Source organism: Theropithecus gelada, chromosome 4 (assembly GCF_003255815.1).
Source record: "Theropithecus gelada isolate Dixy chromosome 4, Tgel_1.0, whole genome shotgun sequence".
NCBI classification, from domain to species: Eukaryota; Metazoa; Chordata; class Mammalia; order Primates; family Cercopithecidae; genus Theropithecus; species Theropithecus gelada.
In genome coordinates this window covers 126151407-126170520 of record NC_037671.1, presented here as the reverse complement: position 1 = coordinate 126170520, position 19114 = coordinate 126151407, and the positions used below count along the sequence as shown (strand labels likewise).

Here is a 19114-nt window from a genome sequence, read left to right as displayed (position 1 = left end):
GACAAAAATTGCACGTTCTTGCTCATATGTAAGAGGCTAGAAAAGGGATCTCATAAAAGAAGAGAATAAGCTGGTAGTTACCAGAGGCTGGGAACACCAGTGAGAAGAAATTGTTCAGAGTCGTTGGTTAACAGGTACAAAATTATAGTTATATAGAAGGAATAAGATCTAGTATTTGGTAGCACAATAGGGGGACCAATCATTAAACCTGAGTAGTAGGTTTGGGATATTCTCAACACAAAGAAATGATAAATGTTTGCAGTAGTGGATATCTCAATTACCCAGATTTGATTATTACATTGTATGCTTGTATCAAATATCACCTGTACCTCATAAATATGTATAATTACTATGTATTCATAATAATATATTCATATTTTTAAATTTTAAAATACGTAAATACCAAAGATCCATCTTTATGATAATGTGAACACACAATTAACAAAAATAATGGAATATGCCAAATAACTCTTTTTTTTTTTTTTTTTTTGAGACAGAGTCTCTGTCACCCAGGCTGGAGTGCAGTGGCCAGATCTCTGCAAGCTCCGCCTCCCGGGTTTACACCATTCTCCTGCCTCAGCCTCCTGAGTAGCTGGGACTACAGGCGCCCGCCACCTCGCCCAGCTAGGTTCTTTTTGTATTTTTTAGTAGAGACGGGGTTTCACCGTGTTAGCCAGGATGGTCTCGATCTCCTGACCTCGTGATCCGCCGGTCTCAGCCTCCCAAAGTGCTGGGATTACAGGGGCGAGCCACTGCGCCCGGCCCAAATAACTCTTTATAGATGAATTCATATCAACTTTATCTTCTTTCTAGTTACCAGATGGTGGACTCATGTTTATTTATAATTCAGATCAAGGCATTCAACACATTTTCTGGTTTCCATTACCAAAAAATATAAATAAAATATATGAAAATTCCATGTAAGAATGTAATTTCAACATCTGAGACAAAAAAATTGAAGGAAAAAGAGAAAAGTGTCCAAAATTAGGTTCTATGCAAACCATTTCAAAAATGTGGGGTTTTTTTCTTATCATGAAAATATACTAATAGTTAATATATTATTTATTAGTATCCCACTTACTAAACCTTCCAACACTGCATGTTTTGGCAAAGTAATTTATGCCCCATTAATTTAATATCCTTCTTCCTTATATATACTAGCACAGAAACCATCTGTTACATATTAAACCACACAAATGCAATTTAATCTGAATTTTAGACTATCAAATTGTAGGTTTAGGGAGCATAATTTAAATCCTACTTATTCTAAGAATAAAATATCTAACTGCTTTATTCGCATTAAAATTAAATCCCAATTCTAGAATCATTGAAAGGAAAACATATATAATAACTACATTATTTGAGAAAGAAAGAAAACTTCATTTATTTGTTGAAAAAAACAAGATATCAGGCAGCACAAATATTTTCATTATTAATTATTTGAATTTATAGGTACAATGATAGTGATATGGTCTGTTGTTGAATATTTTAGACACAATCATAGTAATAAAAATTACTGACCACAAAAGGTGGCATTCTACTTACAATTTTAAATGACTGTGGGTTCATCAATCACCCTCTGGAATACTAAGTAACTTACCTTTAAGAAATTAATGTTATAATTACAGTTGAGGTTTTTAAGAAATTAATCCACTTATTGTAAATATTATTCTAGTACAAAAACATGGCAAATATAGTCATGCTACCATCCACTTCTTCATGCACCCTTTCTCATACCACCAACACTGTCAACTCATAATTTTTTACATTGGGGCCAAAAGGAGACACTGCTGATTGTCAAGGTAACTCATGATTCTTCCTACATATAACTGAAGTATTGGAATGGCATTAGTGGTGGGAAATTGTTTTCCATTTTAGAATATCCTTATAAGAAATGCAAAACAATGGACCTTCATTATATCTTAATGTTTATTTAATAATGTATTTATACTTTGTATAAATATAGATGTGTAAATGTTAAATCATTTAGTAATCTGAGTCTTGAAGGGTACCAGCTGGACAAAATTTACTGTCAAATTTACTTTGCCTAAAAATACAACATTTAGTGGGCAATATATGCCTAGATAGTTTTCTTTTTTTCCCCAAGTTTTTTCAAAATAAATGTATAGCTGTTTGATGAAACCTGTTTAAAACTCTGCTTCGAAGCTATATTTTATTCTGAGGATGTATCGGCCTTAATGCTTTCTGAGGAAGTTTTTATATATTCCCTAAATGAGTACAACAGGTTATAAAATAAATAAATGCAGTCTCTAATTTCCATATATCACTGAAAAAATGGTGGTTTGGAATTTAGGTTCAGAGATCAACTTTTAAAAGGTAATTTTCCTCTGAACTGTAGATAGAATTTTATGTATCTGAAATGAAAATGCTATGAAAGCAATACAATTAAACTGAAGAGTTAGAAAAAAAAGACTCTGAAATTTAAATCTTTGAAGACTTGTCATGTTACACATTTCCCAAAACCTCCTTCTCCCTATCTGTTGAAACAAAATAGACAGTAACTCACTGTAATCTCCCCTTTCTCTGTTAAGACTCTTCCCTGACAGGGAAACTACAAGTTTGGACTTTGCTTAAACCCACTGCCAGACTAACTAGAAGAAAGCAGTAAATTACAACTCCTTCCTTCTATTTGTAGACTGAGAACCCTTTAACAATTTAATAATCCCAGCACCTAAACAGAACTTGACACTCAGTTTGCTGAATGAATGAAAACACAAGGGACCTGTGGGAATTAAAATACATATTGGCCAGGAGCAGTGCAGCACGGCCGGTAATCCCAGCACTCTGGGAGGCTGAGGTGGGGGGATCACTTGAGGTCAGGAGTTGGAGACCAACCTAGCCAACATGTTGAAACCCTGTCTCTAATAAAAAAAATACAGGCCAGGGGCGGTGGCTCACTCCTGTAATCCCAGCACTCTGGGAGGCCGAGGCGGGCGGATCACGAGGTCAGGAGATCGAGATCATCCTGGCTAACACGGTGAAACCCCATCTCTACTAAAAATACAAAAAATTAGCCGGGCATGGCGGCGGGCGCCCGTAGTCCCAGCTACTCAGGAGGCTGAGGCAGGAGAATGGCGTGAACTCGGGAGGCGGAGCTTGCAGTGAGCCGAGATCGCCCCACTGCACTCCAGCCTGGGTGACAAAGCGAGACTCCATCTCAAAAAAAAAAAAAAAAAAAAATACAAATAGGAGCCGGGTGTGCTGGTGTGCACCTGTAATCCCAGCTACTCCAGAGGTTGAGGCAGGGGAATCACTTGAACCTTAAGGCAGAGGCTGCAGTGAGCCGAGCACGCACCACTGCACTCCAGCCTGGACGACAGAGCAACACTTTGCTCAAAAATCAAATCAATCAATCAATCTATTATATAATATCTTCCCTCAAGAGGCTATTAAATGAATATGAGGGAGAGAAGCATAAAAATAGCTCTGCGTCCCTGTAGTATGAGAATCAAATGTAGCGACCCTCACTCAGGCTGTTTCACTTGGAGGTTTAGTATTTAACCCTCCCTAATTTATTCATTCATTCAAAAATGTGAGGAATACAAAAATTACTATGATACACGCAGTTCATGCCTTCAAATTGATCTCATAGTAAGCGTCTCATGATTCTATCGAGATTCAGATGCTGGACCCTTGGTGATCCTTTAGCTTCCCTTTGCAAGTTTAGTCAAATAGAAATCCATTGGAAACAAAATAAAAATTCTGCTACAATACTCAAATCAAATATGGTCAGTGCTCACACTGCTTACAGTTGTTTTTTCCTTTTATTATTATTTTTGATTTACAATAATTGTACATATTTATGGGGTACAGTGTGTTACACGGTTTTACTTCATTTTCTTTTTTCTAAATGACAAGACATGAAATAATTTAGATAGGCTTGTCTCATTTTCAACAAGCTAGCCTCCAATATCTTCTATCTGTCACAGTTTCTGTTTCTGGTTCCACTCATGGAAATAAAAACACTTCCTGAAAATCCTCTCCACAAAAATTTTCTTCCTCAAAAAGTTTTCAGTGAAGCAACATGGAAGGAGAATAAGGCATACTTGAGAACGGGACTTTCTTTTTGTTTTGTTTTGTTTTTTTGTTTGTTTGAGACAGAGTCTCACTCTGCTTCCCAGGCTGGAGTGCAGTGGTGTGATCTCGGCTCACTGCAACCTCCAGCTCCCAGGTTCAAGTGATTATTGTGCCTCAGCCTCCCAAATAGCTGGGATTACAGGCATGCGCCACCACACCTAGCTAATTTTTATATTTTTTAGTAGAGACAGGGTTTTACCATGTTGGCCAGGCTGGTCTCAAACTCCTGACCTCAAGGGATCTGCCCACCTCGGCCTCCCAAAGTGCTGGGATTATAGTCATAAGCCACAGCGCCCAGAGAATAGGATATTTTTTAAAGAAACAGGAAGAAAGGAAAGAAGGGAGGAAAGGATGAAGGGAGGAAGCCTGACTTTTATATAGGCCTCAAGGGCCATGCTACAGAATTTCACTGAACATGAAGTGGTATATGATGAGATACATTCTCTTGATGAACACCCTCAGACGACAGGCTGACAGGGATTTTACTAGGCTGCACAGTAGAATGTAAAGTTCCTTTGTATATACTTCCACTGCTTGTATCCCTGTTTACTGCTGATGCACTCTGCTATGTGGTTCTGTGTCTATTCCCACAACTAGATGGTAAACTCCAAGTCACATCTCACTCAGCCTCTTTCCACCATCCTTAGCCCTCTGCAAGGTCAAATAAAAAACATCTCCTTATAAGAAAAAAAAAAGTTAAGTGAGGAGGACAATAACTGAGTAGGATTTCAGTTACACACTGCTGGTTTTAATAATTATTTAGCTCTTCTGTACATGCGTTCAATAAAGTATTATTTGATAAATATAGGAAACAAAGATTTGGGAGGTAGGAAATGACACACTGACATGTTTATAAAATTCAAGAGTTAGTTTTCATGGCAGCACTACTATAGGCAGAATTTTTCATTTTCTAAGACCTGTATTCAATTTCATATCCCACAAAGACCATATATTCTTACACTATACTATTACCCCTCATTATATAGCAAGTTGAAATTTGCATCTTTATATATTAATGGCTTAAGCAAAGCTGAGCCACACTTTTCAAAGTGTCAAACATTTCAACTGTTTTCAAATGTTTGAGGTTTATAAAAACTAAATTATGCTTTGTCAAGCTTTTTTTAAGGTTATTAAATGTCAAGATTGAGAAGACAATGCCTATTTCTGACTTATTATTTCTCTTCTCCCCTCCCTCTCAAGCCACACTTATAGGCATACACATACAAACACATTTGCATACACATACTTTAAAAACTACTTCATATTTCAGCACAAAAGCCCTTATTAAAAAAAAATTACCACTATAAAAAATGAATAACAAAATTTCAGAAACTTTAAAAACTAGTGAAGAAAATTACCTTTACTTCTAACACAATAACATTTTAATAACAATGATACATTTTTATTCATTGTTATTAGACATTTTAGAACTTTAAGATAACACCTTTTTACCTTAATAAAATTTCCCCCAAAATAGTATTTTTGTGTTTTTAATATAAAAGTTATACAACAAACCTGCACATTCTGTGCATGTATCCCAGAACTTAAATTTTTAAAAAAGTTATAGTCAAAAACACATATAAAATTGTCACAATAAAAACAATATTCACAGAAATAAGTTTAGCCAAATATAAATCCATTTGAAACAAAATAAAAATTATACCACAATATTCAAATCGAACAATCCAATATATTAATATACACTCAATTTAAGGAAAAATTTATTTTGCTTCACATCCCCTTTGAGTCTCTAGTTGTTTATTTGTGAATACAACTGCTTCTTAAGCAGTCTCTGCATTAAAAATACATGTGTTTCAGAGACTAAGAGAACAGCATGCAAAGAGACTCCTAATGTAGAAAGCTACTTTGCAGAAAATTTAAACCACGATGTGCTTAAAACGCCAGGATCTCAAAAGTTAAAACAGTGTTCTCCACTCCTTTTCTCATTTCATGAGAGTTTAGATCAAAAAGATATCCCTGTTCCTTCACTGAAAGTTTACTGACAGCAACTCTAGAGTCTGAGTATAAATGAAATGCCAAGTCTACAGTGCTTTCCTAATACAAAAATTGTTTTCATATTGGCTTCTTTTTGTAAAACACTTCTCTTTATAAAATATAATAAGTATATCTTTGAAATATATACTATGAATAATGTTTATCTCATCACTAAAAGTAATCCTTAAATAAAATCAAGTATAATATTGACTTCTGCATTTTTCAATATGGTTGTATCTTAATCAACCGAATTCCCAAATTTGTCAAGTTTTTATTTTTAATTAGTCAAGGATCTTTCCTTTGCATTTATTTGTTCTCTAACTTATTTTATCTTTTTAAATGGAATAACTCTGATAGAATTAAAATGGTAATTTTTGTCTATGTTATATTTCGCTCTCTAGAATAGATTAAATGCTTGGTCTTTTGCGGTAAGATAGAAAAAGTTGGTTTAAAATGAGATCTTACCTTCTGATTTGTTGTTCTTCCTCTTCAGCCATTTCTCTACTGTCTCTGCACTAACACTTTCAGATACAAATTCATCTAATACCTGGGGGTGAAGAGAAAGATATGCCTTCACTTTTTCATCTGTCAAACCTGTAAAAGAATTGAAAAGAATAAAATTCACCTATACAACTTCTTCATATAAATGAAAGGTATAGTATCACAACACATTATGCTAAGACCCAGCAACCTCTCTTCTAATGGAGAGAGGGCTGGAAAAGAGCGGGAAGGGGAAGTTATTGCTTAATGGGCACAGAGTTTCTACTGGAAGTGACGGCAAACTTTTGGAACTGGACAGGTGAATACTGCCCAACGTGGGGAATATACGTAATGCCACTAAATTATATGCTTAAAACAGCATTTAAAATGGTTAAAACACCATTTTTCATATATATGTATGTGTGTGTGTGTGTGTGTGTATGACCACAATAAAAAAGAATGTAGTTAGTGTAGCAATTTTAAACTACAGATATTACACCATGTTACACAGTTGTTTCTAACAATAAATTTCAGAGTTACATATGAACCAATGCCAAGACCCAATGCTGTACATTAAGGCTTACAGAGTACTTATTTTTTCGGTATATAGTTACCATAGATTTAGTGGTCAAAGCAAGTGAAACTCTAGCAAGAGTAGTAAACAGGAAAATCTAGCACTGAAACATTATAGGTGTTAAAAAAAAGATTTAATACATAAATGAATAAATTTTTATCTTTTAATGCCTTACAACACAAATCCTTCCTTTTTCTCAAAGGCATTAAACCCAGTGGTATAACTAATGTTCAGTTCAGAATAATCTTGACATTCATTCATTAATATTCTGTGTATGTAGTCAGTTTCACTGAAATAGTTTTCATAGCCTAATGATAAACATAAGATTTACATATGCATATGTAATGTATATTTACATATACCTATGTAATGTATATGTCATGTGTATGTAATATACATTACATATGTCTATGTGATGTATACATACATTATACATAAGATTTTCAAACAAAGTATTTTCACATGTTTTCACATCTCACATATCAAGTATATGTTTTCAATCTGGTGCTTTGGGTCGGTATGCCATTTCATTACACAACCCCAAACACAAACAGGCTTTGAATAATTATCCTTCAGTGACGGGAATGATTTTTACTACCGTATCTTTTCTGTGAATTATTTGAATACACTATCCTTTTTAGGGATGGTTAGGTTTAAAAAAAAGGCGATGGAAAGCTGCACTCTGAGAAAGAAACGAAGGAAAGGAAGCTCATCTTTATGACTCCAGGCAGTAGGCTGTATGTTTCCCCAAACAGACAAAACAGAGAATTCATATGTGTTAATTAATTCTGCTGGGAACTAAAGTCACAACTGTTGGGATTCTACAACAGAATGGTATAACTGAACAGGAAAATGACTTATTTCAATGAAATTGGTAGTTAAATAGTCAATTTAAACACACACACACGGCCGGGCGCGGTGGCTCAAGCCTGTAATCCCAGCACTTTGGGAGGCCGAGACGGGTGGATCACGAGGTCAGGAGATCGAGACCATCCTGGCTAACACGGTGAAACCCCGTCTCTACTAAAAAATACAAAAAACTAGCCGGGCGAGGTGGCGGGCGCCTGTAGTCCCAGCTACTCGGGAGGCTGAGGCTGGAGAATGGCATGAACCCGGGAGGCGGAGCTTGCAGTGAGCTGAGATCCGGCCACTGCACTCCAGCCTGGGTGACAGAGCAAGACTCCGTCTCAAAAAAAAAAAAAAAAAAAAAAAACACACACACACACACAGAGTTGTATAAGACAAATGAAATAAGACCCCTGGCTATATTCACCTGCAAAAGGGCCCCAGTGGTGTAAAGTTCAGTGTGAGAAATTCTATAAAATGCTAAATATAATTGACTCAATAAAGTAAGTGCTCTCCTGACACAGCAAATTATAGTCCCTAGAAACCAAAGGTGCAGGTTACTACAGTAAGCTGATAGCATACTTGACCTTTGAGAAGATAGATAATGCAAATTTCATGCTCTCCTTAGGTCCTCCATATTCAATATTGACTCCTTCTTAAAATTTCTTTCTGCCACTCCCATGACACAAGGCTATAGAATTTTTATCCTAACTTTCTAATTGCTCTTGAATTCTGCTTTCTCTTCAACAATCCATAATGATGACACCAAAATCTAAATCAGGAATCTTAACATATTTTTAATCTCTAGTCTAGCTCTTTTCCCATCACCTCAAGCTCCATCTTAAGTCAAAACTACATGAGTTATCTCCTTCTCACTTCTTCCCAAAGAGATTTTAACTCTTGGTTTTCCTTTTTGTGTTACTATTACTCTACATTTTCCCAGAAACTGAGGCTGAAAAACATAGTAATAACTAATTCCTCCTTGTCATCTCATTTCATCTTAGTGCATTGCCATACAAGTCACATTTGCCAAATTACACGTCAGATAAAAGATGTGCATCCAAAATAAACAACAAAAGAAAAACACTCTTAAAACTCAACAATAAGAAAACAATCAACTCAACTGAAAAATGGGCCAAAGGCCACTTCAGTAAAGAAGACATAGATATGGCAATAAACATTTTAAAAGATGCTCATTTGTTAATTGTGAATTGAAGTTAAAACATAAATGAGATTATATTACACACCTGTTGGAATGGCTAAGATTAAAAAAAAAACCTGACAGTACCAATTGTTGGCATGGATGCAAAGCAACAAAAATTATCATTTAATCCTGATAAGGATGCAAAATGCTACAGTGACTTTGAAAGGCTGTTTTGCAGTTTCTTACAAAGCTAAATACAGTCTTTCTGTGTGACCCAAAAATCACACTAGTAAGCATTTACCCAATCGATATGAAGACTGATGTCCACACAAAAACCTGCATGTGAGTGTTTTTGGCAGCTTTACTCATAATCACCCAAATCTGGAAGCAATCAAGACATTCTTCAATACGCAAATTGGATAAACAAACTGTGATACATCCATACGACCAGATATTTCACATTAAAAAGAAACGGGCTAACAAGCCATGAAGTAACATGGATGAGTCTTAAATGCATATTGCTACAAGAAGAAAAGTCAGTCTAAAAAGGATACACAATATACAATTCCAACTATACAACATTGGAGAAAAGCCATAAGCTGTAGAGGTAGTAAAAAGATCAGTGACCACCAGGAGTTCAAGAGGAAAGGGCAAATTATGAATGGGTAAAGTACAGGGGATCTTTTAGGATGATGAAACTATTCTGTAAGACACTATAATGATGAATACATGACACTATGCATTCGCCAAAAATCTGTAGAACTTTATAGCACAAAGAATAAACAACCATGTATGCAAATTTTTAAAAACTCACAAGGTCAGGGGGTCTCAGGATGGAAAGCATAATGCAACAAAAGAATCTAAATGCATTACACACATATAAAACAACCTCCCTGAAGCCGGTGGCAGAGGATAAGGTGCTAACGTATATAACTTTGAAAATAAGTGGGGTGAGAAGAAAATGCAAAAATAAACTGTACATAAGCACCACACTCTAGTTGGTAAAGCTGTTGTCTCAAGAGGGTATAGTTTAACACTGGTCAATTAAACAAATGAGTGGCAGATGGTGGGAACAAGATTTCTCAAAGGTAGCATGGGATGTTACAGAGAAACAAAAGGAAGAGTTCAGAATGATCCATGTGGTAATGAATTAGAGTTGGAGATATCAGTGAACTCATGTATGACAATACAAATAAAAACGGTTACATATAGGAATATTGGTAGATACGTATATCTCGTAAATACACACAAGTCTCACTTTGCTAGGTTAGCGGAGACGGCCTAGAAGCAACAATATCCTGGTATAATTGCATATATATAGCACCTAGAGCTTGGTTGCTAGTACCAGTCTACAACAAAAGGAACCAAGACTCCACGAAGAAACAGCTAAAGTTAGGGTAAGAACAGAAAATACATAAGCTTGGAGTAGCCAATGATTTAAAATTTGCTACCAGTAAATCGCACAGACAGACAAATACAGATAACTATTCCAAAGTAATTGTGTACATTTGAGCGAGTATATTTTTAAATATATTGTTCATACTAATAAACTACCTCCTTTCATGTACGTAACATTTTGCCAGAGTGCAAACAGATAAAACTAATTAAACTGACTTTCATCTTCATTTTATTTTTCAACAGCTGGCAGGAGTACTAATGAGGATGGGCTGGTTAAAAGTAATAAATGATAGAAGAGAAGCACATGGTTATTGATAGACTGAATGATCAGGGTAAGTTAGGAAGAGCTGATGAATTTCATTAATCTTCACAATGCAGTTTGCAAGTGCCCACGGAAAATGTCATGAAGGATTACAATCTAAACAAAACCACACTGAAAAGCAGAGCAGTACATGTAGCAGTTAGATTTAACACTGACCTGAAGATATGTAACAAAAGGCATAATAAAGACTGATGAATATTTTAGTACAGATAATTGCTTCTGTGGCTAACAGCCAGCAATCTGAGGGGTAGATAAGAATTAACTTTATTTTCTTGCTGAGTAATTCTTTTAAAGAACTAGATAAACATCACATCAATATCTCTACTTCAACATTTTGACATTGAGACACAGAGCAGTGATGAAAAGGATTGGCATCTTTGAGTTTCCATGCATAGTAATGCAAAATATCAGTAAAAAGTAATAACGTCAACAATGATACATTTTTGTATCTTTGTTGTTAAATATAGTAGCATTGAGGCTACTTTTCTCCTGTCTTCACAGAAATCTTACAAGCTTCTCATAATGTAACACATTATTATGCTACCCTTTTGGTTTTTGCTTTCTGCAAGCCACAAATTCAACTCTTTTTCAGATGAAGATTTTGCATGTATACACATATGTATAAATATACATTTAAAACTTTTATCAAACCACACAAAAAATGTAGTGGCCCTATGTACTCAACAGCCAGCTTCAACAATTACCAATTCATAGCCACTATTTTCCATCTCTACCACCTACTCTCCTCTCATATAATTTCAAAGCAAATCCAAGAAATTATTTTAATATATTAATACATTTCAATATGTATCTCCAAAAGATAAAAATATTCTAACCATAAATGCTACTATCACACCTAAAGAGATGTTATTATTTTTAATTCCATCAGAAATATCCAGGCTTTAAATCTCTCTTTTTTTTTTTTTTTTACAGCTTATTCATCTGAACTAGGACACAAGTAAATCAAGTAAATTCAATATGTTACAGTAGTTTGGTATTTCATTTTTAAAATCATATTTAGGCCCCTTTGTCCAATAATATTCCCCTCCATCTCTTACTTTCCCCCATTATAACTTATTTCTGAATAAAATAGGTTTTTAGTCTATGGTTTACTTCAATCTTGATTTTTCTGACTTTATCCCTGTGGAGCTTAGCATGTTCCTCCGCTCTCTGCATTTCTTGAAAATTGACATTAGACCTCAAGGCCTGAAGAGATGTAGGTTCCATTTGGGGGTACAAGCAATTTGGCCAGTGTTGCTGCACACTTCTGTCAGAAGTTTTTTGTGATATTAGCAGCATTAGAGGCTCCTGAGTGATTAATTCAGTAGGGCTTGACAATGGTGATGTTCCTCATTCTATCGTGCCTTCTTCATTTATTAGCTGAAATAATATGAAGAGAAATTTAGCTTCATCTACTATGTGGTTGTCCAGTGGGACAGTTCATCTAGATCAAACAAGACAAATGGTTCACCAGTTTTGAAAATAATGAGTGGATACAGCAATGTTCTCCCATGGGTAAACAACTAAAAAATAATAGTATTACTATGAAACCACATATTTGAATAAATTTGATCTGTTCCTTCCATTGTAACCATTATCCTTAACTGGTGCTCAAATTGTCCCATCTTTCAGCCAGGTGGAGGAGCCTCTTCAAGCAGCTTCAGTCATTCTGACAAGAACCTAGTAGATCTCAACAGCTTCCATCCTCTGCTAGTATGAGATATCTTAGGTTCCTCTTGTTCATTTTCTGCCCCAGCTATAGATTCATACATTTTTTTTTCTCAGGATCTCTAGCTCCTGTTTCAGTGAATAGAAGTATTCCAATTTCAGGAAAATGGAACTAGATTACATAATCATTCATTGTTCTATCACACAACAAACATATAAGGTGGATTTCTTTATCCTTTGAGATATATACCAGTACAAATACACATGTTATTATGGTTTTTTCTGTTTTTGTTTGAGACAGAGTCTCGCTGTGTCACTCAGGCTGGAGTGCAGTGGCGCGATCTCAGCTCACTGCAAGCTCCATCTCTCAGGTTCATGCCATTCTCTTGTCTCAGCCTCCCGAGTAGCTGGGACTACAGGCGCCTCTCACCAAGCCCGGCTAATTTTTTGTATTTTTAGTAGAGATGGGGTTTCACTGTCTTAGCCAGGATGGTCTCGATCTCCTGACCTCATGATCCACCTGCCTCGGCCTCCCAAAGTGCTGGGATTACAGGCGTGAGCCACCGCACCTGCCCACAATATTATGTTTTAAAGTCACTTGAAATATTCATCTCTCTGTGGCTATGTCACCAACTGAATGCAAATTAGGTTCATTTCTGATATATCTTTAAATGTGTCTTTATAACAATATATTACACTAATAAGCTAAAGTCTTTATTTCTGAAGTCTTATCACCTTAATATCCATAAAAATTATTTATTTTAAAAGTCACTTTCAAATCAGAGGCTAAAGAATTATTGCTTTACTCATTCTAAGAAATAATGCTAAATTAGTAATCATAGGTACTAAAGGATCTCTTGTAAGAATTAGGCAAAAGCATTTTTCAGTATTAATTCTACCATTTTAATTGTGGAGAAAGATCCCAATTTTGTGTCTGTATTAATTTTAAAAACCAGTCAAAAGCATATGGCAAGTATCCAGTATATCATTCCTCCTCTCCCATTATGCCTCTCCCCCATGACACCTGAGTTCTGGTTCCTACAACTCCATATCACAGTGCTTTTACATGCCCTAAAACAGGTATTCTTGACCTTAAAAGAATTATTTCCTGCCACATTAAGTATCTTATCTCAAGCCCTCTGTCCTTCCTCAATCACAGAAGGGAAAATATATTAAATTTCCATTATCTCACAGTAACTAAACTCAGCTAGGTTAGGGAAAACCTTTAAAAAAAATCTAAGGTATATGTAACCAATAATCTTTTATTTATTGTAATAATTCTCTCAATTTTGTAATTTCTTCTGTGTTTGGTCCAGATACAAACAATAAGTAAAATCATTTTCAGCTTCTTACAGTGTCAGTCCAACTGTAAGATAAATTTGGGGGAAAATACCACCATCTCATGCTGTTAATTACTGAACTATAATAGTCCAGTTATCAAAGAACAGCTTGAACTGTGAGGGGACTGAAATGCATGTTATATGAGGAGTGGGTGAATGAGTACAAATGTTTAGTTTGAAGAACACAAGATTCTTGATGGTCATTGCTGTTTAATCTGAATGTTATTTAAGTAAAACAGGTTAAGATATTTTTGGTTTATTCATTTCTTGTTTTTTTTTTTTCATCCATAAACCCAGGGGGTAAAACTAGGATTAATAATTGAGGAAGTCAGATAACAATTCAACTTCAGGCAGAATGTTTAGGAAACAAGGCTTCTGTAACTGGAATGGGCTACATGAGCCGACAGTGCATCCTCCCGCAATTGAAATGGTCAATGAAAGGAAAATCTAGTAACTCTCAGCATGAGATGGTTTTATATTCTCCAAGCACCAAGAGATGAGGGTGCATACACATGTACGTTAAAAAATCTTATTAGTTTCAAAAGACAATTTCAAAACATATACCAGAAGTAGTAAATTTTCTTTATATTTCTGCATAAATAATTTTAGCAACTTAATAACAAAATCTGTCAAGTTAAAACAAAACGTATCTTGTGTCATACTAAGCAGTGTTGTACCACCACACTGCTCAACAGCAATGTTCTCGTAAACTTGTGTGTGTGTCCTCCCAAACTGCATACAATTGTTCTAGGTTGAATGCATATGCATCTATGTAACACCTTCCTTTATTTGTCCAAAAGCAAATGAAGGTCAGCAGATGTATAACTTTAAAATCAGGTAAGTTTGCTTTCAGAATCCCAAAATTCAACTTTATATACCTCCTTCTCTGTATTTACCTCTCATGCATCTATACTACAACTGTTTCACCTCCTTCCCCACCAAAAAGATAAAATAGCTAATAACATCTGTTAATAACAGTTGGCCTACTTTCAATGCTCTCTGCATATAAGATACTATGTTATACACGTTACACATACTAGCCCAGTTAAGCCTCAGAGAACTAAGCATGAGACACACAGAAAATGTTCAAAATATTTACTTAATAAATGAATGATAATCCCCAAAATATAAAACCGGAAAATGAAGCACAGAGAAGTTAAATAATCGTAGTAGTTCTCTATTGGCCACAGAAGCAATAATTAGGGTTGGAATGAAGATACAAGCCCAGGATGTCAGCTCTTAAGGCCAAACTGTGTTGTGTTTCTTCACACTTCCTCCTGTCTGAGCTCATTACACTTTAACAGGAGTGGTATTGGTCAGGGCTACCTCCAATTTGGAATTATATTTTACACATTTTACCTCAAATTATAAACTGAAAAATCTGACTGCTAATCTCAGGCTTTGTTTTGTTTGTTTGTTTGTTTGTTTGTTTTTTGAGAGTCTTGCTCTGTAGCCCAGGCTGGAGTGCAGTGGCGCGATCTCAGCTCACTGCAAGTTCCGCCTCCCGGGTTCACGCCATTCTCCGGCCTCAGCCTCCCGAGTAGCTGGGACTACAGGCGCCCGCCACCTCGCCCAGCTAGTTTTTTGTATTTTTAGTAGAGACGGGGTTTCACCATTCACAGGATGGTCTCGCTCTCCTGACCTCGTGTTCCGCCTGCCTTGACCTCCCAAAGTGCTGAGATTACAGGCATGAGCCCCCGCGCCCGGCCTAATCTCAGGCTTTGATAAAGAGGAGGAAAGAAATCTTTGCAGCAGAAGCCCCCTGGAGTCACAAGACTCGTGCTGAAAATAAGTCTAATTGGAGGATGGAAAGGGAGCGGTCAGTAGCAATGATGCCATTTAGCCCCATGCTTCTCCCATTTCATTCCTCCAGCTTGCCAAGCCCTTCCTTTCCTCTCCTCATCCACGGTCTTCGCTGCTACCTGCCCTCAATCCCCTCCTATCTTAGGGCTCAGTGAGACATTTAGTCAATTTAAAGGCAGTTTCACCAGAGCCACCTTCACTAGCAACACACTCTCCACTCACTGTACTATACTCTCATTGTACCCTCCTCCTCTTGCACTTCCAGACATTCATCACAAGCTGAAATCTCCTACTTATTAGTAGGAATTTATTAAACTTCAGCCTCTTCTGCTAGACTATAAACCCCATGACCTGTCTCATTCTCTACATAGCACAGTGCCTGGCTCTGGGCAGAAAAAGGGTTAACACAGCAGACCGGACAGAGTTCTCCTACTTTGAAAGGCTGTTTGCAAGGTCAGCCCTTGGCTGGCATCAAGGACTTTGGCTCTGGGGGTGTTCCCAGTCAACAGTTAACTGAAGACCAGGCCACTGTGCCTAGACTGTTTGTGCAAACATTATGGGTTCACGATGAACACCTGCATTTCTTCTGCAAGTCTGGAAGTTTAGAACACACCAGGCAGAGGGTGTGTACATGACCAACCCCCAATAAGAAAACTGGGAATTCAGTCTCTAACGTGCTTCCCTGGTAGGTAACACTAGACAAACATTGTCAGAAGTCACTGCTGGAGGAATGAAGGTGTCCTCGGAAGGCTGTGCCAGGTCTCTCCTGGATTTCACCCAATGCACCTCTTCCCTTTGTGGATTTTGCTTTGTACCTTCGGCTCTCATCAAGTATAGCCTTGAGTACAACTACACGCCCAGTCCTGTGAGTACTTCCAGCAAATCACCAAACTGAGGGGTAATTCTGAGGACCCTAAACACAGAGACTATCATCAATTGAATTAATTAATTAGTAATTCTTTGTCTTGTATGATTTCACAGAAGACTAAGAAGGGAGTGGTATAGGTTTGTTTGCTGAAAACTGCCCAGTTCACAAGATCACAGACGGACCCACCAGGAATCCCAAATCCTACAGCAAGTACCCGAGCAGAAGATCCTTCCTCTCACAGCCTGCTGTACCTACTTAAATTCCCATTCCTGCCCAAGCCTAGATGAGATTTTCTTTCTCTTACTTCTATCTTCACTTTCCTTTTTTCATCTAAATCGTTTAAATATGTAATATGTCACCCTTTACATAAAACTTCATGAACATAACCATTTATATAGCAGTTCTTTCTAACCACTTACTGAGTAAGGGATAGATAGGCTCTAAATTTCTTTTTTTTTTTTTTTTTTTTTTTTTTGCATGGTTGGGGGGAGCTTTTTTTTTAAAGGCAAAGTCATTTATATGGAATGAATGGAGGTTAGCCAGGTGACAGATGTAAACAATTTTCACTATCATTAAAATAACTTTAAAGTTTTGATAGAAACAAAGAGATATTTCTTTAGATTTTGGTTAACTCCACAGACTAGTACTGATACCATTTTTAACCAAGAAGGAAAAACAGGAAGCAAACTAAAAACAAATGCCTTATAATAATTATCCTTGTCCCCAAATATGTCACCTAAAATAATTTCTTTCCATCCAAATACACTCCACTGAAAGAGAATTGGCCTATGACCTAGAAAGCAGTTATCTAATGAACCTTGGTTTAATATACTGCCAGTATTCTAACCTACATAATTGATTACCTATTTCACGTGAATTAACAGCCTAAGGGGTGCCTTAGCTGCAGAGAAGGTATTGTTTCCCACATTCGTAATTTGCATTTGTCAGAAATAAATTTCATACTGCTGTATTTCTAAACCAAAGTGAAATTAATTACTTGCTTTCTCTCCTAAGGACATAAATGAAAGTTTCTTTGAACTGAGAAAGTCAACTACAAACTTGAGCTGCTCAAAGTGATAACATACGGATGAAAAATATGTTTTGATAGAACTATTAGGAGTAAGCTTAAACCCACCAAAATTCACCCTTTCTGTGACTCAGAAAACCCAATCTCCACAGTGAAGTCTCAAATGAAGACAAGACATTCAGGCACAGGTTAGGTCATATAAAGGATTCAGTGCTCCTATCCCTTCAGCATAAATATAGTTCCAGATCTACAGTAACGCGGTGGGGGACTGGGGTTCTGAGTCAAATGCTCAAATATAGGCTATTTTCCTTAAGAAAGTCACTTAAATGTCTTGAGCAATACCTCATAAGCATAGGCAACCAGAGTAAACATGGACAAACGGAATCACATCAAGTTAAAAAGCTTCTGCCCAGTGAAGGATACAATCAACAAAGTGAAGGGACAAGCCATGGAATGGGAGAAAACATTCGCAAACTGTCACTCTGAGAAGGGATGAATACCCAGAATTTATGAAGGGCTCAAACAACTCTACAGGAAAACATTCTAATAATCCAATCAAACAATGGCCAAACGATTTGAATAGACATTTCTCAAAAGAAGACATACAAATGGCAAACAGGCATATGAAAAGATGCTCAAAATTACTGATCATCAGAGAAATGTAAATCAAAACTAAAATGAGATATCATCTCACCCCAGTTTAAAATGACTTATATTCGGCTGGGTGCGGTGGCTCACACCTGTAATTCCAGCACTTTGGAAGGATGAGGCAGGTGGATCATGAGGTCAGGAGTACGAGACTAGCCTGACCAACGTGGAGAAACCCCGTCTCTACTAAACTACAAAAAATTACCAGGGCGTGGTGGCGCACGCCTGTAGTCCCAGCTACTCAGGGGGAGACTGAGGCAGAGGAATTGCTTAAACCCAGGAGGTGGAAGTTGCAGTGAGCCGAGATCACGCCACTGCACTCCAGCCTGGGGGATAGAGTGAGACTCCGTCTCAAAAAAAAAAAAAAGACTTATATTCGAAAGACAAGCAATAGCAAATGCCAGCGAGGATGTGGAGAAAAGGGAACCTTTGTACACTGTAGTGTGAATGTAAATTAGTACAACCACTATGGAGAACAGTTTGGAGGTCTCCCAAAAAACTAAAAATTGAGGCACTATATCTTCCAGCAATTCCACTGTTGGGTATATACCCAAAAGAAAAGAAATCAGTATATCGAAGAGATATCTGAACTCCTATGTTTGTTGCAGCATGGTTTACAAGAATAGCAAAGATTTGGAAGCAACCTAAGCATCCATCAACAGATGAATGGATAAAGAAAATGTGGTAAATATACACAACGGAGTACTATTCAGCCATAAAAAGGAAGGAGATCCTGTCTTTCGCAACAACATGGATGGAACTAGAGATCGTTATGTTGAGTAAAATAAGCCAGGCGCAGAAAGACAAACATCGCATGTTCTCATTTATTCGTGGGACCTAAAAATTTAAATAATTGAACTCATGGACATAGTGAGTAAAAGGATGATTACCAGAGAGGTTAGG

The 19114-nt window shown here is 36.7% G+C and overlaps 1 protein-coding gene across 11 annotated transcripts in view; it reads right to left on the bottom strand.

The window, feature by feature from the left end:
• PDE10A (phosphodiesterase 10A) overlaps positions 1-19114 on the bottom strand; it is a 337758-nt gene that overhangs the window by 204518 nt on the left and 114126 nt on the right. For 8 of the 11 annotated variants that reach the window (XM_025382246.1, XM_025382247.1, XM_025382251.1 and 5 more), the window contains one exon: positions 6559-6687. The exons of 2 other annotated variants lie outside the window; for them this stretch is intronic. In XM_025382246.1, the coding sequence (XP_025238031.1) occupies positions 6559-6687 (129 nt within the window). Of the gene's footprint in view, positions 1-6558; positions 6696-19114 lie in introns of those variants that run through there. One more of the 11 variants, XM_025382255.1, reaches the window with a different exon arrangement.